The 25,692-nt window shown below is 36.0% G+C and overlaps 2 protein-coding genes, 1 non-coding gene and 4 pseudogenes across 3 annotated transcripts; 4 read left to right on the forward strand and 3 right to left on the reverse strand.

Moving 5' to 3' along the window:
- Nucleotides 1-4,274: 4,274 nt before the first annotated feature.
- On the reverse strand, nucleotides 4,275-4,346 carry TRNAW-CCA (transfer RNA tryptophan (anticodon CCA)). The gene has a single exon. It is a non-coding gene; the product is annotated as a tRNA-Trp (tRNA).
- Nucleotides 4,347-4,457: 111 nt separating this feature from the next.
- On the reverse strand, nucleotides 4,458-4,963 carry LOC109128323 (auxin-responsive protein SAUR20 pseudogene; annotated as a pseudogene).
- A 606-nt stretch (nucleotides 4,964-5,569) lies between these two features.
- Nucleotides 5,570-6,168, forward strand: LOC109128324 (auxin-responsive protein SAUR20 pseudogene; annotated as a pseudogene).
- An 875-nt stretch (nucleotides 6,169-7,043) lies between these two features.
- Nucleotides 7,044-7,411, forward strand: LOC104736809 (auxin-responsive protein SAUR21 pseudogene; annotated as a pseudogene).
- Nucleotides 7,412-11,905: 4,494 nt separating this feature from the next.
- On the forward strand, nucleotides 11,906-13,274 carry LOC147929541 (putative F-box/kelch-repeat protein At5g28180). The gene has a single exon (XM_087481553.1). It carries the CDS (start codon nucleotides 12,042-12,044, stop codon nucleotides 13,272-13,274), a length of 1,233 nt encoding a protein of 410 aa, XP_087337679.1. The 5' UTR covers nucleotides 11,906-12,041.
- Nucleotides 13,275-19,817: 6,543 nt separating this feature from the next.
- On the forward strand, nucleotides 19,818-21,990 carry LOC104738260 (uncharacterized; annotated as a pseudogene).
- Nucleotides 21,864-24,880, reverse strand: LOC104736810 (uncharacterized). The gene is made up of 9 exons (XM_010456867.3): nucleotides 24,566-24,880; nucleotides 23,935-23,999; nucleotides 23,589-23,637; nucleotides 23,144-23,238; nucleotides 22,975-23,060; nucleotides 22,833-22,892; nucleotides 22,600-22,681; nucleotides 22,371-22,484; nucleotides 21,864-22,275 (listed from the first exon to the last, which is right to left on the reverse strand). The coding sequence occupies exons 1-9, from the start codon at nucleotides 24,750-24,752 to the stop codon at nucleotides 22,102-22,104; spliced, it is 912 nt and encodes a 303-aa protein (XP_010455169.1). The 5' UTR covers nucleotides 24,753-24,880; the 3' UTR covers nucleotides 21,864-22,101.
- Nucleotides 24,881-25,692: the final 812 nt, after the last annotated feature.

Raw genomic sequence — 25,692 nt, forward strand, 5'->3', positions numbered from 1 at the left:
ATATTCCAGGTCCAGGTACACAGTTCTTCCTCATGCACGTCAGACCGTTGTCTCCAATATAAGGAAAAATCCTCGCTTGTGTAGCTTGTTGTGTATTCAATGCACTTCCATCCGGGGACAGCTTAACACTCTCCAGCCTAAAAGCTTTAATTCTATCAAGCCTAATCTTTTCCTCCTCATCATCCTCAGATTCAGGTTCAAGTTTGTTGGCTTCAGCAATATACTCGGCTGTCATATCACATACACATTCTGCATCAGCTTCTGCACCAACTTCTGCATCAACTTCTACACCAACTTCTGCATCAGCTTCTGCACCAGCTTCTCCCTTATTCAAACCTACATATGGTACAATAACCAACGGCCTAATAGCAGTAGGATTTTTAGGCTTTCTACCTCTACCTCTTTTCTTTTCCTGAATGTCTCCAGCCGCAGCTACTTGTTCGACCTTCTTTACTGCAGCTACTTCTTTGGCCTTCTTTGCAGCCGCCTCTAACTCTTTGGCATTTCTCCTCGTGAAAGGTCATGTTATCGTATCAGGAGACTTCTTAGCAGCTGGAGACTTCTGAAAGAAATCAATAGGATTATCAAAATCATCCATCAGATTCTTATTGATCCCATCCAAACCACGGCCATCAACAGATTTCTTTTCCTGTATAACATAGCGAAGACAATTAACGATAATGATAACTCAACCTAAACATTCTGGAAAATCAGCCATAAATTTATCATAAATCAGACATTACCGGAGGACTGTTGTCAGAGTAGTTTTGTTGCATTTTTCCTGGAACTGCTGGTGGACCTTTTGGTGTCAACAGTTTATCTCGAAGGTTTTCTGGTAAGAGGTTCTTTATTTTGAAATTTTTATACGCAGATGTCGTGTCTATTGCAGGTCCTGTGTTTTGGCCACTTTGTCCAACACCCATGGAAAGCACGTGATCTTTCATCTGTTTGAAATCACGATCAAAAGATCCAAACCTGGTTCCCATCCTTTCATTCATCTTCTTTTCCAACCTGGTTTTTCAAACTATCTCCAATCTTCTTCTCCAGATCAGAAGGCATATTGGCAATGTTTGTATCAAGGGTGTCAAACCTTGAGTTTAACCTAGACACCAAGTTAACAATAGTTCTAACTGTCACATCTTCCCCCGCATCTTCCTCCTCACTAGCCAACTGAAACAAATACACAAACTGTCGTATACAAGCTAACGAAAGGTTACATAAAATATAAACTCACTATACACCATATAACTTACATTTTTTCCTTTCTTCTTCCTCTCCTGTGGAGCTCCTGCTCCTTCACCAGATTCACCACCATGAATGGTGGAAGTTTCATCCTTCTGGAATTTCCGCTTCTTTGCGGGATGAGATTCAGGCTCAACAACTGCTTTAGCTTTCTTTTTCTTCATCTTCTTATCACTCCCCCCCCTTAGCATCCCAAAAACCTTTAACAAACGTATCCATATGTATGTCTTCGATCAGGCGATCAACAGCTGGGTCGTCTTCTTGATCTGGCCACGTATGAAATAGATCACATCCATTTTCCTTCATAACCATTTTACAGACACACATCTGTAACATAAGAGATTATGAAACCCATTAGTAAGTTTTAACTCAGCCATCACTAAACCATAACAGAAACATAAATCAGCCATCATAGAACATAAATCAGAACCATAACTCAGCAATCACTAAACTAAATAATAACTCACCCACTGATAAACCATATCTTAGCCATCATTTAAAACAATAACTCAGCCAGTAACTATCAGTCTATCATAACACAATCAAAACCTTACCTCACCAAGCGCTCTGATCTCTTCAGCAATAATCGTTTCCATCGTTGAACGTGTACGGTTTCCATGCCATCGAAGCAACGGTATGGCATCATCTTCAGCTGATGCATTTCCAAACCGGTCTCCTAAGCATTTGATGGACTCATACGCCCAAGCCTGTAACACGGGTGTAAACCCACTAAGGGTGTACGATTTCCCCGTAGGCATCAACAACTTTATGCTATCAACAAGGGCTTCAAATGCTGACCGACCCCACGGATAAGTCTTCATTGCTTCATCATCAAAAACTCTTTTGGCACTTTCATATGGAATTCTACAGTTATGATGCAAACCATAAAGTCCAATGTGTTGAAGAAGCAACAGCCCCAACCATTTACGGTGATCATGGTTTATCCATGACCGGCACACTTTCAGTCCTTCCCTGAGTTCATTTAATGATGGACCTTCCCCACCAGGCACTTTCAAAAGTCTGAAGAACTTTTTGTGTTCCTCTTCAAGTTCAAACCGTTCTGTCGGCATTGGGTCTATGTTTAACCCCGTCACATGAGCAAATTCATTCAACCCAAACCTGATAGGTTGACCGCCGACGACAAACCAAAGCTCCTTCTTATGTGCCCTTAACTGGTTACATAGTAGGAAATGTACTAGCTTACCAGACCAAACGAATTGGCTATCAACTAGCTTAGAGATTATTCCAATAGGTAGATCCTTCATTTTTTCCCACACATCCTGTCCTATTGCTTCCCTAATCGCAGGGAATTCTCCCATCCTGAAATTGGTATTAATTTCTCTTAACTCTAGATTAGAGTTTCCTTCAGCGTATAGTCTTGGGGGGTAATCCCTTGCTTGTTCTTCAAAAATAATCACCATCGACATCTGATAAATAATATAATTCAGCAGTAAAGCATAAAATAAATCAGCCATAACATAAAAGAAACTCATACACAAAGTATAACATAACTCAGCCACAAATACATAACTCAAATCCAAAGCACAAAATAACTCAGTCACCAATACAAAACTCAGCCGTAACTCAGCCGCAAATTAAACAAATCAGCCATCGAATCGAATAGATCTAACAAATCAGCCGTAAACCCTAAAAGTGAATCAGCCATCGAATCGAATAGATATGAAAATGAGGTATTATTAACGACGGTGAGAATCGGCCGTAAATCATCGATAAAAACCCATATTCATCCGGAAAACTCGAAACTAAACACTCAACACATACCGGAACGTTTAAACGAAGACGAACACGACGACGAAGATAGAGAGAGAGCGAGCAAAGACGGCGAGAGAGAGCGACGACGAAGAAAGAGAGAGCGACGACGAGGAGAGAGAGAGAGCGAGCAAAGACGGCGAGAGATTGATGGCAAGAGAGTGGACAATGACAGAGTATCGCCGGCGACGAGAGAGAGTTTTTTTTTTAATTTCGCGGTTTGTGAACAGTGAAAACTGTTCACTTTCCCTCTCTTTGATATAAACAAGAAAAAATAACTGTTGATCTGAAAAAAAAACTGTTTAATGACATGTTAAATCATATATGATGTGTATTTTAATTTGCTGATGTGTATTTTTATTTTATTTTTTTATTCAAATTCGAAAAACTAAACCCAAGGGATAAATTGTAATTACACCCAGAACACTAAACATTTTAGTAATTTTCAAAAGATTTATAGATACGAGTAATAAACCAACTTTTGGAAAACATTTCACTAAAGCTGTCTAAGAAAATATGTTCAACGAAACAGATACGTATCAATATACCATTGAAGAAAGCGTTCCAAATAACTATTGGGCGTCTCTGTAGTTTTCCATTTAGGGCAATGCGTCAAGCGTCATTCATGTCTTTATAATTTAGCAGGAGGTGGTAATGTTTTCGATAGAATAAAAATAGAAACCGAAGTTGAAAGTTCTATGGTAGATTTTTTTTTTTTTTGGTTGAACAATATTTTGAAAACTTATAATCAAATGTCACTGCAGACTTCAACTAAATATGACCCCATACTATGCGTAAGAAAGAGCCAGCCACTGAATGACTGAAACATTTGTATAAGTTAAAAGTGGTCATATGTATACGTAATATTTGTCTCGATCTAGTTCAGAAGACTCCGGATATTTTGTAAAATGTACTTGGGGCGCAAATAAAATTCAACTTTAGAAGTAGAGCAAATCATTAATAATTTAATACTAAAATTTTAAATTCTTTGAATACTCGCTGTTTTTTTTTTTTTTTTTACAACTACTCGCTGTTTATATTAAGGTAAAAATAGATGTATATGTATACGATATCTAGATCTCTATAAATTTAAGAAATAGTAAAAGTATTAAGTTGTGAAAATATTATTTCTATGGGTTAGAATAGGAGAAGAAAACCGAATCTGAGATTCTCGGTTAAGAAGAGTAATAAGAATCCTTTAAGTCAATTTGTAAATAGGCAGTGAAAAAAAAAAAAATACCGGAGATATTAGTTCGGGGATTTGAACCCGACGTGAATCGAACACGCAACCTTCTGATCTGGAGTCAGACGCGCTACCATTGCGCCACGGATCCGGATGTTAATTACTCAAATTAGTTATATTTATTCATAATCATTTTACTGATAATAGTTTTCAATTGGTTTGGTGTTTAGTCTTTCTTTTTCAATGATCGATCCAAAATGTATTGACATGAATCATGTCTTTCGCATAAAAATGGTATTCACTATCTAAACTTTTAGAAAAACTCTTTCAAGAGAAAGAGTAAAAATGCTCAGCTATTTACAATGAATAAGTCTATTTCTAAAGTTAGAAGGACAAAAAATGTAGATCATCATCATTGGAGCCGAGAAGTCACATTGATGAAGGTATCTTCAGGACATGGAATCGTTAAGCCGCCCATCGTATGATCGAATCCAAACTCTTCCTCGGATTTACTGAGCAGAGCTTGAAACGAAGGCTGGTTTAAATATGAGATTGGCACCAAATATCTCTTCCTCTGGCTTTCTCCTACGTACACCGCAAGAAACCCTTTTGGTGCCGCCAAGGCTGCTCTGGTGGAGCGGCATAGAATCTTCTTTGCTCCCAATATACTTCTCACCAAAGCCATTTCTATTTTTTTTGTTTGTTTCTGAAAAATGTGAATTCCTTTTTAAGCTTCAGAAGATGTATGAAAAGATTTAAGTTATTGGATTGCTTACTGTTGGTTGATGATAGAAAGAATGGTTCAAGTGCGTATATATAGAAAGATCAATGAAGGAAAACTTCTCTGAAAAATCAATGAAACTTGTGGTGGTTTACAAATGTGGGACAGCCTATATAACTTAGTACCACATGGTTTTCTGTCTTTACCATTTGGAGAAGATACATTAATGTAATTTGTCTACTTGGATAATCTCCATATGCAATTCACAAGGGCTTGTTTTCTCAATGTTTCTGAGACAAGACGTGGACTATAATTTTGAGAACAAGGAGAAGCAAGTTCGGTGATGATTAGGCAGCTGGTTCTTTGTCCTATAGTACTCTAATTAATCTTAATGGATTTAATAGAAAGTTAAAAGTGGGGACTTGATGTTGTTCAACAACATAACAACAAGTCTCTGTCACAGGTTAGTTGTTCTTTTATGATATCCATACGTGAAAATTACAAGTGAGAGACTGAATATCTCATATCTTCACTTCATTTATTATACAGACATGGAGAAAACAATCACTTGTGAAGTGAAGATAATGGCTCATTAGCGTGCGTTGCTTGTCAACTTGTCATCTATCTTACCTAGAAAACAGAACCATGTTCTCTGCTCTAGTCTGTCTGACGCTTTAAGATCACAAGTTTCAAGGATATTTGAGAGAGGTTACAACTCCTTTCTATATATACACACTTAACTCATTCGTTTCTATCATCAACCAGCAACAAGCAATTCAACAACTGTACATCTTCAGAAGCTTAACAAGAATTCAAACTTTCGGACAAAGAAATAAAAATGGCTTTGGTGAGAAGTCTATTGGGAGCAAAGAAGATTCTAAGCCGCTCCACCAGAGCAGCCTCGACGACCCCAAAAGGCTTTCTTACGGTGTACGTAGGAGAGAGCCAGAAGAAGAGATATTTGGTGCCAATCTCATACCTAAACCAGCCTTCATTTCAAGCTCTGCTAAGTAAATCCGAGGAAGAGTTTGGATTCGATCATCCGATGGGTGGCTTAACGATTCCTTGTCCTGAAGATACCTTCATCACCGTAACATCCAGGCTTTGATGATGATATTTAAAAGTTGTAAAAAGTAACAGTGGTTAGAGATATAAACTAATGTATAATATAAGTTAGTTTTTTCCCTCTTTATTTGTGAAAAAAAAAAGACGTTACAAAACTCAAATGTGAATACCAGTTTTGTGTACAAAACAATGGTGGCAACAGGTATCACAGATAGTAATTTGACAATAACTTCATTTTGCTGCTGTATAAACAAAAGTCTGTGTATATCAATATCATGTGGCGAGAAATTAAGTTGTGAGAGCGTATATATGTTTTTGCATCCGGTAGACACAAACCATACCTTCACCAAGATTCTTATCAGGCCTTCTCTAAACGTACAATTCTTAGTTTGTTTGTTTTATCTTCTTCTCTTCTCCATATCACACAATTCATGCCATTATTTCTAAGAGATTTTACAGTCGCTAGCATCTTTAAATATATGTATGAATATCACTAGAAAAATCAAATAAACAATATACATGATTAAGAGTCAATAAAAGGGAAAACAAACGAAAACATTGAGCGAGGAAGGCGCTGAGTTACAAAGACATGAGACTCTCGATATGATTTGGGAAAACATCGATGCTGTATATACCGTAGTTATCAAGTCCGTAACGGCATCTAAAGTTGAAGCATCGGACACACTAGAACAGAGAATATGGCTCTGTATTTACCATTTGGAAATGGTGCATTAAAATGCAACTTGTCTTGATGCATGAGATAATTAATTGAGTGTGGGACAAGAAACTAAAAACAAAGTCCATCTGCAATTCACAAGGGACTGTTTTTCTCAATGTTTTTTTAGGTAAGACGTGCTTATAATAATGACCAGCTAGTTTCTTCTTTTCCAGATGGTAAAGACAGAACCTTGTGAGCTCTGTTCTAGTCCAGTCTGTCCCACACGCTTCAGTACCACAAGTTTCAATGATTTTCTCAGAGAGGTTTCAAGTCCTTCATTGATCTTTCTATATGTACACACTTAAACCCATTGTTCCTACCATCAACAAGCAATATCAAATAACTCGAGTTTTATTCCATCCATCTTAATAAGCTTCAAAAGAATTCAAAACCTTTCATACAAAAATAACATAAATGGCTTTGGTGAGAAGTCTATTGGGTGCAAAGAAGATTCTAAGCCGCTCCACCGTAGCTGCTTCGAGGAGTAAAAGAGCAGCCTCGGGGCCACCAAAAGGGTTTCTTGCAGTGTACGTAGGAGAAAGCCAGAAGAAGAGATATTTGGTGCCAGTTTCATATTTAAACCAACCTTCGTTTCAAGCTCTTCTCAGTAAATCTGAGGAAGAGTTTGGATTCGATCATCCAATGGGCGGTTTTAACGATTCCTTGTCCTGAAGATACCTTCATCTATGTGACTTCTCGGCTCCAATTATGATAATCCAACATTTAGTTCTTCTGAGTAAGAAATAGACTTGTTCCTTGTAAATAGAGGATTTTTATTCTTTCTTTTTTCTCTTTCTTCTTGAAAGAATTGTTCTAAATTTTTTTTGAAATGGATGCCATTTTTTATTCAATAGACACGCATGGTTCATGTTGATTACATTTTGGATCGATTACCAAGTGAGATTGTGAATAATCTTATCCATTTGCTTAATTTAACCAGTTTCTTATCATTGAAATACTATTTCATCTAACAAGGAAAGAGCTAAAGCATAAGAAAAAGAGATACTCAAAACTCAAAAGTAAACGGCTTCTACTTCAATTTGAGTGTATGATTCCATTACTATCATACCTTTCGTTTCACTTTTAATCAACCAGAAATATTCTTCATTTAGGTAATTTATTTTCAGTTCAATTCCTGTTTAACAGTAATGTTCAATCTGGTAGTAAATAATAGCACCAGAATCATCATGAAGAAATTAGTATAAGGTCTTCTAAGCTCTTACATCTTTTGTATAAACAATATGACATGTTGTCTTGTCTTTTTTTGTTCTGTTTCTTGAGATTTGCTCTGTTGCCCTCTTCCACCGTTTCTCTGCCTCTCTTTAATAATTTTTTGACGTACAAAGCATCTGTTAGTTTGCTCTGGATACAAGCTTTATTCATAATACATTAGATGAGACCATGTGTTAGTCCGTTTCTAAGAAATTGAAAGCTCATAAGAACTTTAATGATCTATCATCTCTATGTCTTTAAATAAACAAGAAAAACATATGATATCCTCAAAATATACGGTTGTTCATAAATAAATAAGACGACAAGGGAATTTTTAAGCCACCCATCGGATGATCGAATCCAAACTCTTTCTCCGATTTACTGAGGAGTGTTTGGAATGAAGGCTGGTTCAAGTATGAAATTGGCACCAAATATTTCTTCTTCTGGCTTTCTCCAACGTATACTGCAAGAAACCCTTTTGGCACCGCCGAGGCTGCTGCGGTGGAGCGGCATAAAATCTTCTTTGCACCCAATAGACTTCTCTCGAAAGCCATTAATAAAATTATTTCTTTGTAAGAAAATTTTAATTTTTTATTAAGCTAAATCTGAAGATGTAAGAAATGATTCAAGTTGTATGATATATAGAAAGATTAATGAATGAGTTGAAACTTCCTTGAAACTTGTGGACTTGAAGCGTGGGACAAACTAGAGCAAGAAGAGTTCACATGTGAAAGATGCATTAATGCAATTTGTCTTGATGAGATAATTAACTGCGCGTGGGACAATAAACTAGAAACAACATATGCAATCCACAAGGGCTTGTTTGGTCAATGTTTTTTTTAGGTAAGACATGTCATTGTCAATAACAACAAGCAAGTTTCTATTCTCCATGTTTTGTGACGATCCCATTATCTAATCTCTGTGGTATAAATGGTGGATTTAATAATAAGTCAAAGTGGGAATCTGATGTTGTTCAACAACAGAACATAATGTCTTATATCATCAAGAAAAATTTCATCAATGCATCTTTTCCAATGGGATACACATAGCCATGTTCTCAGTTCTATTATGTCCCAATACCACAAGTTTCAAGGATTTTTCAGGGAGGTTTCAACTCCTTCATTGATCTTTCTATATACACACATAGCCCATTCTGTCCATCATCAACTAACAACAAGCAATCCAATAACTTGAATCTTTTCATTCATCTTCAGAATTCAAACTTTCAGAAAAAAGAAATAGAAATGGCTTTGGTGAGAAGTCTATTGGGTGCAAAGAAGATTTTAAGCGGCTCCACCATAGCAGCCTCGGCGTCCCCAAAAGGATTTCTTGCGGTGTAAGTTGGAGAAAGCCTGAAGAAGAGATATTTGGTGCCAATTTCATACTTGAACCAGCCTTCTTTTCAAGCTCTGCTCAGTGAACCTGAAGAAGAGTTTGGGTTCGATCATCCGATGGGTGGCTTAACGATCCCTTGTCCTGAAGATACCTTTATCAACGTGACTTCTTGGCTCCAATGATGATGATCCAACATAGTGATCTTGGAGTTGGAGTTGTTCCTTGTAAATAGAGGATTAATTTATTTATTTTCTCTTTCTTCTTGACAGAGTCGTTCTATTTTTTTTTGAAGTGGTTGCACACAATTCACGTTAGTACATTTTGGATCGATTATTGAGAAAAAGGACAATTCTTTTATTATAAATGTATTAATATGACTGTTTTTAAATAAAAAAATGAGGTTATAGTATATGAATATATAATCCGGCTCCATGGCTTATTTTAGCCACTTTCTCAACTGAAATATTTCATCATACAAAGAAAAAGATGATATTAAGTTTAACTGATCATGCAGTGCAAAGCAAGAAAGTAAACTGCGAAAACTTGAACAGAATTATCTTAGATGGAAAGTCTAATATATGCAAAGAAGATTATTGGTCGCCTTGGCGGCGCCACAAGGATCCTTCTTGCAGGTGTTTGAAATTGCACCTGAGGTTTCTCTGTTCTGCTCATAAATTATCTTGTTCGAAGGTATTTATTTAACAATCTCAAGCTAGCTTTGGAGTTTTGTGTAGTGAGATCACTAACATAATAACATTACAATCTTAAGATTGAGTTAAGTTAGCAGAAAAAGAGAAACATAATGAAGATATAACGCAAATACTCGAGGAACTGTCAACTAATAAGAATATTTGTGCATTGTATATGCAACAGCTGCTAAGATAAAGCTTTTCGTAGAAAAATTTCTGCAAATCGCATTAACACCATTGTTTTTCACACAAAAAGTTGGCATTCACATTTGAGTATTTTAACCTTTTTTACACAACTCTTTCTTTGAGGAAAAAGGTTGACCTATTTACACTGAATAAATTATATCTCCAACGCGAGCTTAAAAATGTTAGATCTATCTTCTTTTTGGATCATCTTCCCTGTAGTGCATAAGTTACAGAGATGAAGTTATCTTCAGGACAAGGGATCGTTAAGCCACCCATCGGATGATCGAACCCAAACACTTCCTCGGATTTACTGAGAAGAACTTGAAATGAAGGCTGGTTCAAGTATGAGAGTGGCACCATATATCTCTTCTTCTGGACCTGGTCGTCGCCAACATAAACTGCAAGAATTAACCCTTTTGGTGTTGTAGTTGTTACAGAGCGGCTCAGCCTCTCATCAAGGCCATTAATATTTCTGAAAGTGTAAACTGAAGATGGATTAACGATAACAAGTTGAATGCTCAGATTCAAGCCTTGGGTTTATACACTCCAAGAACAGAGTTTCACATGGTTTTGTTTCACACTCCAAGAACAGAGTTTCACATGGTTTTGTTTTCCAGATAGATAGAGAGATAGATGAGTACAAACGATGAAAGCTAATGAACATGAGATGATGCACTCCACAAGGGTTTGTTTTCTGAGTGTCTTTATAACTAATAAAAAGATATAAAGACACTCACATTAAATGATGCACTTCACATTAGACGACATGGTGAATCACCTCTTCCATCATGGCAGCTGGTTTGCCGTCTAGATCAACAAGTTCAGACTTCAGAATAAGGTATAGTCGATTCAACTTCAAAGGCATGGCAAGTATGACAATGAGCAAGCAAAATCGTCCGTTGACTTGGCTTGCCTCAAGATAACTCATCAATTATTAAAACACAATGTTTTGATGTAAACAGTTAAACAAAAACGATGCATTTGTTGTAAATCATAATTTTTTTCAAAAAAAAAAAAGTTTCGATATTTTTTTTTCTGTCAAAGACACAAAGTCGTGAATTTTTTTCATTAAGAGAAACGTCAACACCGTCGTTAAAAGGATTTTAAGATCTTACGTTTTTATTTGTTTATTTTAATTATAATTTTTTTTTTGTTATTTAAGGGGACTTGAAGGGATGAACTCAAGTATATATTCCCTCTGTTTCATAAAGATTGATTTTTAGAAGCTTTTACACATTTTAAGAAAACAATGATTACTGAGTTTAAATATATCTTTTTATTTGACTAAAGAGATATTTTCTCTCTGACATAGCTAGATGTTTAGGATTTTACACACATATTAAGACAAAGGAAATATATGATTAATTTTGTTTTCTGATAATTATTTTATTTTATTTATGACCTCTCATGATTTATCTTTCTGATACTTTTTCACTTTCTCACTTTCCCACTCCATACATTCTACAACATCAGTAATTATTAAAACAAAAATTTATTAAAAATATTCAGAACATCAATCTTTGAGAGACAAAAATTATTCTTTAAAACATCAAACTATGTGAGATAAAGGAAGTATTATTTAATTTTAAACCAATAATAATTCAAAAATTTAAATATTTTCAATGATGACTTCAAAACATCAATCTTCATGTGACAAAAAAATATCTCGAAATATTAATTTTTAGAAAAGGTAGTTAAAGTATAGGTCTAAACTTTTGGTAAAGCCTCAACATTTTCGGTCCTTAATGAGACTTACTTACAAGTTTAACAAAAAAAAGTGTGAAAAATGGACTTAAATGATCAATTAACGATGAAGTCCAATAAAGGCCCAACAACAACATTAAATCCAGATCGTATTATTGACGACTCGCGTCGCGACTTTAGGGTTTTAACATATTGATCGCAGTTTCAGCCTCCTTGATGAATCTCTTGTTTGATTTCTTCGTACTCTTTCTTTGCACCCCTTTTTTTTTAGTTTTGATATCGTTGATCATGATGAGCTCTTTGGTTCCAGTATTGGCTTGGTTCAAGAATTTACATTACAAGACGTTCTCTAGAGAGGAAAAGAGGCTGACGTTTATGTCGCTTCCAATTGAAATCATCTTGAACTGTTTAGCACGCATATCGAGATCATACTACCCGAAACTCTCCCTAGTGTCCAAGACCTTTCGCTCTCTCCTCATATCCAGTGAGCTAACCGTGGCGCGAATTCACCTTAAAACCAGCGAAACTTTTTTTCATGTCTGCTTAAAGCTTCCCGATAGTCCTCGTCCGACCATGTTCACCCTCTGGATAAAACCTAGTGAAACCCTAACCAACCAACTCGAGAAGAAGAAGAAGAGGTCTAGGGCATGTACTCGGTTGGTACAAATACCTTCTTCATATTTTTATTATGTGCCAATGAACCTCGTTACGGTTGGTTCAGAATTATACGGACTCTGCCAACGCAATGATCCGTCCTCCAACATGTTTGTTCGTAACGATGAGGAATTCTTTTGGCGTACATCCCCCAACATGACTGTAGCTCGAACGAAGGCCCGGGGGTGCAGCCTCAACGGGAAAATATATGTGATGGGAGGTTGCCGGGCTGATGAATCCGCGAATTTGGGTGAGGTTTTCGACATTAAGACTCAGACTTGGGAACCTTTACCTGACCCTGGCTCTGAGCTCCGCTTTTCTTCTATTAGAAAAATAGAAAATGTCCAAGGAAAGCTTTACGTTAGAAGCAACGAGGTGAAAGACTCTGTTTACGACCCAAAAGAAGACAAATGGGATGTTGCAAAAAAATCACCCGTGAAATGTTGCATAGATTTTGTATGGTATTGTTGTGATAAACAAAGCTGCAGCTGGTGGGACAAAAAAAAAAAAAAAAAACTGAGAGTTGTCAGAGGTTTAGATATGTTGAACAAGAATCTTCGCTGTGGTATGATTGAAGTAGCTAACTATAATGGGAAACTCTTAATCTTATGGGACCAGTTAGTGCATCATGGTCGTTTTCAAAAAAAAGATATTTGGTGTGCGGTGATTGCGCTTGAGAAACGTGATATCGGTGGCCCTACTGCTGACGTTTGGGGTAACATTGAGTGGGCTAATGTCGTGCTTACCGTTCCGAGCTCATACGTTTTCATGTATACTCTACTAACTGGGGTTTAATTAAATATAATCATGTTTTCTTTTTTTAATTCTTTAGTGCTTTGTTGCTTTTATTCTTAAATTAAAGATTTGGCAACATCACATTCAACTTCAAGATAGCAAGTTTTATATCAACTTATAGTCGAGTGGTATTAAGATAGATGCATTTGGAGTGATATGTACATGATGTGAATAAAGTAAGTCAGATGTTTCATAGCTTTCACATTCCGGTTCTTCGCCTTACTTTGGTTTGTTTTTTTAGTCACACTAGATGTAAAAGTTTCGATTTATAGAGTTAAAAGATCATACTGGAGAAAGAGAGAAAGACTCCACGTTCAAACCAAGAATTCCTCAAGAAAGATGACTTCAAGTTCAAACCAGGAAATTCTATATCTTTTTACACATGACTTGGAAATGGTCATAAAATCATATCCAACAGCTCTTTATTGGAAGATATATTTAAATATTTATGTTATATGGGTAATATATTCTATTGTAGTTTAGGAAGTTGTATAACTTAGTCCACAAGTCTAGTATATTCGGTCCATATCGAGTTTCTGCTTCTTGTGGAGCTGTATCTCCTTCTCGTAATTCTCCTGCTCAAGAAGACACTGCTCTTCCTGATAATACTGTTGTGACACCTTCTGTTGCTGATGAGCTAGGTCGTAGACGGAGGCAAAAGTTTCAGTCAGTTCGTTTACATGATTATATCACATATTCAACGCGTTGTCTTCCTGGACCCCATCACGATTCACCCGACTTCATCTCAGCCTCTTCGTCTACGGTTCAAGGTACACATACTCCATATCCTCTCACCAATTATATCTCTGATGAAAATTTTTCACCTGCACATCGAGCGTTTTTAGCATCGGTTATCGATAGTGTTGAACCAACTTTGTTTAAGCAAGCTATGCAAGATCCTCGTTGGAATAATGCTTGTGGTACAGATATTACTGCCATGGAAGACAGTGGTACGTGGAGCATTGTTGATTTACCTCCTAGCAAAGTTGTTATCGACAATAAGTGGGTGTTCAAGCTTAAATATAATGTTGATGGCTCATTAGAACGTTACAAGGCACGGTTGGTTGCTTGTGGTAATCGTCAAGTAGAAGGTGAAGATCATAATGAGACATTTGCCCCGGTTGTGAAAATGACTACTATTCGTAGTTTACTTTGTTTAGTAGCTGCTAAAAATTGGGAACCTCACCAGATGGATGTACACAATGCTTTTTTACATGGGGATCTCGACGAAGAGTTCTATATGAAGCTTCCTGTGGGTTTTCGTCATTCGGTTCCAAATAAAGTTTGTCGCCTTCATAAATCTTTGTATGGGCTTAAGCAAGCTCCGCGTTGCTGGTTTGCTAAGCTTACTAATGAATTGGTACGGTTTGGTTTTGTTGAGTCATATGAAGATTATTCTTTGTTTATCTACTCCAAGAATGGGGTTGAGATTCGTGTGCTTGTATATGTTGATGATTTATTAGTGTGCGGCAATCATTCTCATATGCTTAAGCATTTTAAAGAGTATTTGAGTCGTTGTTTTCATATGAAAGATTTGGGTAAGGCGAAATATTTTCTTGGCCTTGAGATTGCTAGGAGTTCTGAAGGTATCTATATGTCTCAACGGAAGTATGTTCTCGACATTGTGTCTGAGGTTGGTCTTCTTGGTTGTCAGCCTTCACCAATTCCAATGGAAGAAAATCAGAAACTGGGTCTGAGTAAGAGTGATTTTATTTCCAATCCAGAGGTGTATAGACGTTTAGTAGGACGTCTCATTTACCTTCTTACTACACGACCGGAACTGTCATTCTCTGTTCAACTTCTTTCCCAGTTCATGAAAACTCCGCGCGTCGATCATTTGGAAGCTGCCCTTCGTGTGGTGAAATATTTAAAGGGTACTCCGGGAAAAGGGATTCTTTTAAGTTCTGACTCGGATTTAACTCTTACGGCTTATTGTGATTCTGATCATAACTCTTGCCCGCTCACACGTCGTTCGTTAAGTGGTTTTTTCATGTTTTTAGGGGGTTCTCCTATTTCTTGAAAGACAAAGAAGCAAGATAAGGTGTCTCACTCCTCTGCAGAAGCTGAGTATCGATCTATGAGGAATGCATTAACAGAAGTTTTATGGTTCAGAAATTGTTTATCGATTTGGGCTGTCCTCAGTCTCAGCCAGTTCGTTTGTTTTGTGACAGTCAGGCTGCTATCCATATTGCTTCTAACCCGGTGTTTCATGAGCGCAGTAAACATATAGAGTTTGATTGTCATGCGGTTCGGGATGCTGTTCAAGATGGTACGCTCACAATGGTTCATGTTGGTACTGAAGATCAAATTGCTGATATTTTTACCAAGGCTTTAGGACGTGTTCCGTTTGAAAGATTAACATCCAAGTTGGGCATCTGTGATCTTCATGCTCCAACTTGAGGGGGAGTATTGGAAGATATATTTACATATTTATGTTATATGGGTAATATACTCTATTGTAGTTTAGGAAGTTGTATAACTTGGTCCACAAGTCTAGTATATTCGGGTCTCTCTTATGTATATATATATCTTCCAATACTCTCTTTTTTTATAATATACATTGTGTTCTTAACTTCTTACAAAGATTTCATACCAATTTTAATCAACCTGAACCCTGAGAAAATACGATTGCGTTTTGTAGCATACTAGGTTTTCACCCGCGGTACACCGCGGGACTAAATTGTAATTAATATATTTTTAAATAATAATTTTTACTTTATTTTGTATTCAAATTCCCAATTAATTAAATTTTATCTAATTAATTTATAATTTTGTTTAGAATGTTTTTTCTTATTCATACGTTTTATACAGTTTATAACCTAATTACATTAAATTTGTTATTAGATAGAATATAAAAAATAAAAACACTTAATTTTGTTTTCTATAATTAAACAGAGGTATATGCTTATATGGTATGTTAAGTTAATTTTCCAAACTATGACTATAAATCTATAGTATATGAAATAAACTAATAATTTTAGTATTGGTTATATAGTCCAAACTCGCCATGCTAGGCGGGTCACACAACATATTCAAAGATTTTTAATCCGTAAAAACTCATCATACGATACCCGTGAAAGTAAAATATAGTATGTGAGGCTAAAAGTCACTTTTTATCAAATCACTTTTTCAAATTTTTAAAGAACAATACCTCTTCACTCACCTCCTTATAAAATAAGAAATAAAATCTGTATACATTTACAATTATGTTTGTTACCTTTTAAAGTATTTAGTTTCTATAAAAAAAACAAATATAAATAGAGTTAATTGTGTTTATTAAATTAATTATTTAATGCTAATGGCATGCCTATAAATAAGTGCCAACTTTATGATTTATTTTATAAATGTCTCCAAAAATGTATATATAGATTACTAAAAAAGCATATAAGATCTGAATTGTCAAGTTAAAAAAAAATCAGTATACAGATCAACTCAGTTTATATTGTATATGTGAAATTTCCAAACTGCATGCTGTTTAATTGAAATTTTCTGCGAGTGGTTGCCGTTTTCATGAATATAATAAAAAAATTTAATGTGTTACCATTATAAATAGGGTAAATTATATAGGATAGCCATGAAGTGTGTTTTTTAACCACTTTAGGTCAAAGTGAGTTACACTTTTCATGGTTTAACCATCAACCAATTTTTGGACAAAAAGATCCTTGAATCAAACTAAATGTAACTATTTTGTTTACCATTCTAGTTACTTTTCTGTTGCATAAAAAAAAAAATCATATGAATTTTTTTCTCTCTCTTTTTTGTTTTGACATTTTTTCTCTTTTCACTTTCATGATTTTTTTTAAAGTTTTTTTAATTTTGAACTGCAATTCTTTTTTTCTATCTTTTAAGATCCATTTTACTATACTAATTTTTAATGTTGAATTATTATTTTATATTTTTTTTTTAACTTTGAATCTCACTATCTTATTGAAAAAAATTCCATATAGGTATATGTATGTACATGGTAATAAAGTGTGTTTATATGTGTACATACACAATTTAAATAATTCTTATGAATATAAAACATTATTTGTTGCCGGCAATTTACAAATATATCATCAAAACATTCAAAATAATAGGTTTATAAACCAAATAATCTTTCTATTGATAGAATTCATGTACGTCTATCAATATAATCTATACGTTTATCACTACATCATGTACATACACTACTAACTTTGTACATGAGGAAGTATCTGAAGATGAATCTTTTACGTACACGGTGACAAAAAGTATGGTATAGGTAAAGTGAATGGTTTGGGGTAAGCATTGGAGAGTCATCAAGGAGGTTTTTCCTGTAAAATAAAGTTTCCGGAAAAGTTAAAATAAAACATAGGCAAAGTATGGTTTTGTTTTGAGAAAATGGTTCAACAACGTGTTGTTTCTCTTTGCTCTCAAGACTCTCCAAGATCAAGACTACTTCTCTAAATATGGTTTAAGATCGAGGAATCCACTAATCTTGTGATTTATAATTTTAACATTTAATGGAAAAAAAATAGGCTAAGTGGACAAATGGATCATTAGGAGAGCCAGATTTAAGCATTCATATACCTTGTGCAATATGAGGAAGTTGCTCGATAGCCTTATGCCTTCTAGGTACATCGCCACAACGTGCTCCCTCCAAAGAATAAATTTGAAATATGGTCTAAAAGTGGACTTGACTTGTAACAAGGGAGGCCAGTTTATGAACTTTTCGAGCAATACAAATTAGAAGTCAATGTCATTAACTATTGCCCTTAATGTTGGGAGTAGAGTTTGATTAGCTAGTATGTGGTGAATTACCTAAAGCTGGCTAGGTTTAGATTAGCTAGTTAAATGTGAAAAATTAAAATAATACAATGTATTATACATAATTTTAATCAAATTATTATATATCCTAGATATAATAGACAGTAAATTACAGCTTTAAGAAACAAGAATTAGAAAGAACATGTACGTTTTTAAGCCCAATATGATCGTATACGGTTTAGGGTTTAATTTTTAGTGGTTGTGTACTTTTAATTCAAGTACTCGTGTATAGTCTAGGGTTAATGTTTAGGTTTTGTGTAAATTAAAGTAAATATGAACATGTACATAAACAATTTAAGGTTCAAATTTAAAATATTGTCTAGGGGTTTTGTAAGTGTAAGTCAACAATGGAAAACAAAGATACGTATATGAGTGATTATGTACGTAAGTAACAACTGATAACATCATTTTTTTTATTTGGAAGTTTAATAGCTCATATTTTTTATTAGAATAAAAATACCTTATTTAATTGTTAGACTAAAAATACTTTATCTTTGTATTATTGATAAATTCACATCCACGATTTAACATCCGTTAACAGGCGTTACAGAATCATTTAACGGTGTTAAGTTTAATTAAATAGATATATTGTATTTTGTTTACATTTACTTACAAATATATTACTGTGGGCGGGTGGTAACAAATGTGTTTTAAAAACCACATTGAACGGGTTCAGCCCTCTTCGACACTTGATTCAGTGTTTTATTTTGTTTTTTTCTAGATTTCTTAGTTTTTTTTAAGTCTAACTATCAAACTCTAGACGCCGACCACCATGAAACCGCTGTAAGTGAAACTTCTCTTAAGTCCTTTTGATCTTCATCATCTTCTTTATCTATCCATTTAAACCGAACATTCGATCATCATTCTCTTTTTCTAGGTAGAAAACTGAACCGCCAGAACTGAACAGATGAAGATAACAAAAAATACCGGGCGGAGATTCGACCAGCAACGGCAGCGACGAGACGTCGGAGTGGCGTGCCTCCGCTTGCTGTTCCTTAATACTGATCCAGGAAGGCTCCGCTGGCTGTTCTTCTTCTCGCCAGATATTTATACACCCAAATCAAAAATTCTTCTTCTTATTCTTTTCACCGAAATTTTCTAGACACCAAAATCTTTCAACTTTACTCGCATGAAATTCTAACCGTGTTTCGTTTTGCCGGAATAATTTGCTATGTTGATACTCGATTATGAACCAACTGATAGTTATTTAGCCTTCCTATTAGAGAATTAAAAAACAAAATTAACAAAAATTTCACCAAATTTTTATTTTTTCTGATGAAGAAGATGAAGTTAACGATTTAAGTTCCTCTCTCTCTTTTTGTCTTCGTATCTTACACCCATATATAATATTTAGTTATATATATATATATATTTTTATATTAATCAAAATATGTAATGTATTTGTAACCAAACTGGGTAACCAAACTAATTGTTTAGTTGTAAGGATATTTGCTGGGTAACCAAACTATTTGTTTAGTTGTAAGGGTATTTGTGTAACTTTTATTCTTGGTGGCTATTATATGGAAAGTCATATTGACTTTGCCAATCTGTGAATGAAATTTTTTTTTTGGAGTGTTCTGTGAAATTTTCTTTTATAAATACGACTTCGTCGCCTCTTAATTTCGTTTCCCATATATCTTCTCGTCGACGATTTAGGGTTTTGAACTCTCAGATCGCAGTTTCAATCTCCTTGACGAATCTTCTCGTTTGATTTTTTTCTTTCTTCGAATCCCTTCATCGTGATTCGTTGCCTTATTCGTGGTGTTAAGAGTGGTTCGGGAAACGTGTTCGTTTGAGTCTTTGAGACACCGATGGCTCCACACGTCTAGGGTTTTTCTTGCTTTCAGACAAAACAGAAGACTCGGTGTTGTTCGTTCTTATTACCTTTAGTTAGATAATGATCACTACGATGTATTCAGAAGAAAAAATCATGGAGATCCTCTAAGAGACATCTCGAAGACCGAATCCAATACTGTGAAGAAGAAGAAAGGAAAAGATTGAGACAGACAAGCTTCCGTGACCAGAACGTAAGTAGCATCCCTCAAGGTTGGTTAGACTGTCCACGTTTTGGTCAAGAAATAGGCTTCATCATTCCTTCAAAAGTTCCTCTCAGTGATTCATACAACGGCTGTGTTCCTCGGGACAAAATATACACTTTGAAGCAGTGGTTAACTAGTGAAACGAAGAAGATTGGTCTGGTGATTGATCTCACAAATACAACTCGTTACTATGATCCTTACACCGAGTTAACACAGTACGGTATCGAGTATGTTAAGATTAGTTGCAGCGGTCGTGGTGCTGTGCCGGATAATGTGTCTGTCAACAGATTCGTCAACGTGATTAATCAGTTCAAGGAAGCTAAATCCTCAAGGAAATATGTTCTTGTCCATTGTACGCACGGGCATAATCGTACAGGGTTTATGATTGTCCATTACCTTATGCGGTCTACACCGATGATGAGTGTTACACAAGCTCTGAAAACGTTTTCCGATGCTCGCCTGCCTGGGATCTACAAAGCAGATTACATTGATGCTCTATACAATTTTTATCACGAAGTTAAGCCTGCGAGTGTTATTTGTCCAGCAACTCCTGAATGGAAGAGATTTGAAGAAGACGATGATAATGATCTGTCTTACCCTTACCCTGCAGTGCAAGGAAACAATCAGGAGGAGAATGTGATGGAGTTATCTAATGACGACATTTTAGGGGATGACATACCAGAAATTCAAGAGGTTTCCTACCAGAAATTATTTAAAGAGATGCTGAAATTGGAAGATTTTAAGGAGTTCCCTGGCTCGCACCCTGTGTCGTTAGGCAGGGAGGCCTTGAAACTATTGAGGCAGAAGTACTATTACGCGACATGGAAGGCGGATGGAACGCGGTACATGATGCTCTTGACTAGTGGTGGATGTTATCTAGTAGACAGGAAGTTCAGATTTAGAAGGGTGCAAATGCGATTCCCTCGTAGGCACGACCCAAGTTATGTGCATCATGAAACACTGCTTGATGGAGAGATGGTTGTAGATACAATTAATGATGGATCAGGAAGGGAGTGGCAGGCGAGGAGGTACCTCGTGTATGATTTGGTAGCGCTCAACGGGGAATCAGTGGCGAAGCGGCCTTTCAGTGAGAGATGGGATATTCTTAATAGAGAGGTGATCAAACCGCGTAACGATGAGAAGAAGATGGCGAATCATTGGGATAGATACGAGATGGAGCCTTTTGGGGTACGGATCAAGGCTTTTTGTGTACTCTCTGCTGTGAAGAAGAAGGTTTTCCCGGAGTTGATTCCATTGCTTCCACATAAATCAGACGGTGTAATATTTCAAGGGTGGGACGCTCCTTATGTTTTCGGAGAGGACAAGGGTCTACTGAAATGGAAGTTTGTGGAAACACTTGATTTTCTTTTTGACATGGACAATTATGGTCGTCCGATGCTCTTCTTGCTAGAACGTGGGGAGTTGAGGCCTATGAAAGACGATTTCATTGAATTTAGAGGTGATGGTTGGGACAATAACCTGGCCACTTATTGTAGAAAAATTGTAGAGTGTTCATGGGATAAGCACAAGAAAGTATGGGTTGGTTTGAGGATTAGAGTTGATAAATCTAAACCAAACGGTATGCGAACTGCTAGGAGTGTGAAAAAGTGCATTAAGGATGACATCACAGAAAAGGTTTTACTCAAGGAGATCGAAGAGATTATCCGTCTTCCAATGTATGTTGAGCGCATTCGAAAGGATACAGAAGAAGCTGGAAGCCGTAAGCATGGAAAACCGTAAATGATAAGGAGTGGTTAAGAGCTGGAGAAACCATTTCTGTTTCAATTTGTGAATATAGTAGACAAATAACAAATAAATCGTTTGGTTTTGTTATGTAACAGTAAACAAAGTTCTCTTCAGTTTAAACTTTAAAAGGAAGTTATTTGGAATTTGAGTTCGATTTTTTCAGCTATCTACTAAGTGTGCTATAATGGCTCATTCTTTAACACTGAAAAAACAGTGTTTGCGTCTTGTGGGACAGAAGATCGTTATGCTTGCGATCAAATTTTCAGGCTTCTTAACACGGAAGAGATGAGCTGGAGTTTGGCCGGAACTTTTTGCTTGTACTCGTTCTCTACTGCAGCTGCAGCCAGAGAATGAAGCTCTGGGGCTGCCGTCGCGTCTTTGTCCTCTTTGTTCCTGCCTTTTGAGAGCTGCGCAATGGCAGATGCACACTGAAGGAAGAAAAGCGGCTTTCGTCAATTATATATCAGTTGCAGATAGAGAAGATCTGTAAAAAGTACCATAGAAGAGCAGAAAGAGACTTTACCAAGCAGATTCCTAGAAGAGCTCTGGTGTTTTTGCCGCCTGTTAAATCTATGGTGGCTGCATAATATTTTCTTGCTGAGATAAGGTTTTCTATTCCACCGATTGTGTAGAGAACCTGATTATATATTATGAGTTTCATAGAACACAAAGGAAACAATGTAGTGAACAACAGATACTAGACTCAAAATTTGATCAAATGTGGTATGTTTGACGAAGTTAAAACTTCTTACATCAGCATATGCTAGGTGGTACAGTGGAACATTAGGCTGAGATAGTATGAGCTCTTCATAGCAGAAAGCTGCTTGTTTGTACCTGTAACCGAGACACAAACCATAAATTGGGGTGGGAACCAACGCCAAAAGACATTCTGAATTAAAAACAGACTGATGTTACTAGATAGATACTAATTCATTTCTGCGACATAACCTGGAGGGAAGAAAGAGGATAGAAAAAAAATATTTACATTTGCAAGGACAGATAAAGCTCTGCAAGTTCTCTCCAGGCATCGTGATCAGCCATAAATCTACACACAACAGAAACGACTAAGTGATATCATGATCTGGTGGCTCCTTTTTATATGCTAACGGGAATAAGTAAGCACTCACAGTTCAAGATATTTGTTAAGAAGCTCAATGGCTATGGAAGGTTTTCCTAATGCCTTGGATATAGCCACTCTTCGTTTGTGTATGGCCTGTATGAGACATTTGATTTCTACTTACAAAACTATACACTTTAGAAGAAAACTGGGAATTGTTAAAAGGTACGAAGACTTACTTGGTCGAGTGGATTATCCTCCAAAAGGCTGGAATATGCTTCCTCAGCTTCTCCCCATAATCCCTTTGATTCTAGCAGTAACGCCTCCAGCCTCCCTATCATTCCAACATGAGACTCAGACTTGGATCAATGTAAACTACACTCGAAAGAATCTCCATTTCAAAATAGCTAGAAATGCTACAAGTAAACCAACAATGGCCAAATTGTAGATGAAAACTAGTTAGCTTAAACAAGAAGGTAAACACTTAACACAACTGACTTAATTAGAAAACTTCAGATTTGATCAATTCTGCTTAATCCAGACAATGTTTGCATTCTTTGTTTCAGAGAACTAGTTATCTAATACATGAATCGAATGTTCTAGAAAGCAAATAAGGCAGAGACGAGCACAAGCCGACGATATTCTTCAATTTATCATTGCTGCCTTGCTGGTAAATTTACTTACCAACCCTTTTGCTCCCTGGAAATTTTTTCTGCAAAACCTTAATGCATTTCTGCAAAAAAAAAAAAAAAATCCAAAGGTGGACTCATTTTTAGATATCAACATCGATTTCTCAAAATCTGAGAGAAGTGTGAGATAAAAAAAAAATCAATCAAAGGAACGAAACTGATGAGATAACTTGGGGAAAAATGAAGGGTTTGCTTCTCAATCCTTCATTCTTTTGGGAACAAATTATACCACATTTTAACTCCTATCACTCCCCAATGCATCCATAGAAATATATAACGTATAAATGCTACAGCTTCAGCATTTGATCTTGACATAAGATGATCCACTATACTATACACACCTGTGCAACATCAAGACATTGACAATCCATAGCTGCAATTGCCACCTGCTCATATAGAGTCCATTCTGTATCCCAAAAAAAAAAAAGAAAAAAAAAGAGTAAGAGATCCATTTAGTTACATGCATAAAAAACATACAACAACAACAACATTCCTTAATCCAGTTTTGGTTATAGCTAAAGTAACCGAGATCTTAGGATTTTAATATATTCATCTGGTAGTGTGCTTGAAAAATCAAGACCCTTTCCATAGAGAAAACAAGACAGTAAGGATCATTAAAAACACCAGAATTATATCGCAAACCATGATAATCACTAAAATTGGCCCAAAGGACTAATACAAACTTTAGTGCAGAAATGATCAATTTTGAGTTACTTATAGAATCAATCAAAAGATAAGTAATTCTGAAACATTTGAACACTAAGCTTCACTTACAAAAGAGTAGAGTACGTCAGAAACATTGATTACTTACAACGCTGCCTAAAAGAACACATGTTTCAATTTCAGTGGTCAGGACAAAAAAAAAAAACACAAAATCAATCTAGAGACTAACAAAGCCAATCAATGATCAAACGAAATACACAATCATAGTCAAATGAAATATGAATCAGGGGATTTGAAATTCGAACTAACCATCTGGACCAAGAGCAGATCGTTTCCGGGGATCATTCAAAATCGAGGAACCGTGTTTTAACACTTCCTCCGACCGGCGAAGTTTGAGCTTACGAACGAGGCAAAGATACTCCCAAGCTCCGCCTCCGCCATTTTCGACCTGAATCTCGAGCTGGTTCAATTCCCTCTCCTCTGTTTTCGTCACCATCTCTCTTTCAGTCTTTCTCTTGTGATGTATGGTTTGTACTGTGGATCTGTTAATGGAAAGACTAAGAAAACATCGGACCGGTTCGGTTTGTAATTGTACCAATTTGGATTGATCCTAATGACCGGCTCAAGTCAAATGATAATAAAAAAGAGTTTTTAGTTTTGAAAACTGGACCTAGTTAGCTTGACCGGTAAACAATTGTTCTCACAAATCTACTAGGACACCATGCAAGCTTGGTTTCAATGGATATTAAAACTTTTAATCAATTTAAATAAAGAATGTTTATTCATCTAAATTAAAATGGATTTTTCTTGGTTTTGTTTACAATTCAGTTTGGTATGATGATAGATTATATTTTCTAATGGCCGACAAAAAAAAATTAATCAAAATTGGAAGCTTGGAATCGATCAGTACATGGTTTGAAGCTCTCTTTACACCCTGGTTGATAACAGACTGTATACAGGTATCACGCAGTCTCTGGATTTGTTTGGGAGTTTTTATATCTAAAAGATAACATATGACCTTAACCATGCCACCAAACAGTTAACACCAAAGGCATTGTGATCAATCAAACATTTTGCTTAATGAGTCAATGGCTAACCATGATACCTTAATCAAAGTGGGCTTGCCTTTTACAGCATTGGCTTCCCTAATAGCAGCAGCACAGCACGTGATAAAGCTTTGCGCACGCTAGTGCAAAACCTTCTGTGCAATATAACTCACAGAATCAATTTTTTGAAACAAACTCGCTTCTTTCTAAAACCCTATCTCATGTGACTTTTTTTTTTATAATAAAATTCCAATGTAATTCGAACAGAAATCAATTGTAAAAAGTAAAAAAACCATGTAAACCAAACCGATTTTTTTGTTCTTTGTGGTTTGCTGCTTGCAGTTGCAGCTATGGTCTTCGACATAATGCTGTTGAGAGATTTTGTTTCTT

The sequence above is a fragment of the Camelina sativa genome, chromosome 13 (assembly GCF_030686135.1).
Source record: "Camelina sativa cultivar CO46 ecotype springtype chromosome 13, ASM3068613v1".
NCBI lineage: Eukaryota > Viridiplantae > Streptophyta > Magnoliopsida > Brassicales > Brassicaceae > Camelina > Camelina sativa.

Bases quoted from the DNA above. Each gene is read 5' to 3' on its own strand.
- LOC104736810 (XM_010456867.3), bottom strand. From the start codon at position 24,752: ATGGTGACGAAAACAGAGGAGAGGGAATTGAACCAGCTCGAGATTCAG. The intron at 24,000-24,565 runs GTTAGTTCGAAT...TTTGGGATACAG, and splicing joins ATCTGCTCTTGGTCCAGATG to AATGGACTCTATATGAGCAG. The intron at 23,239-23,588 runs GTAAGTAAATTT...TTGGAATGATAG, and splicing joins TCCAGGGAGCAAAAGGGTTG to GGAGGCTGGAGGCGTTACTG.
- LOC147929541 (XM_087481553.1), top strand. From the start codon at position 12,042: ATGAATCTCTTGTTTGATTTCTTCGTACTCTTTCTTTGCACCCCTTTT.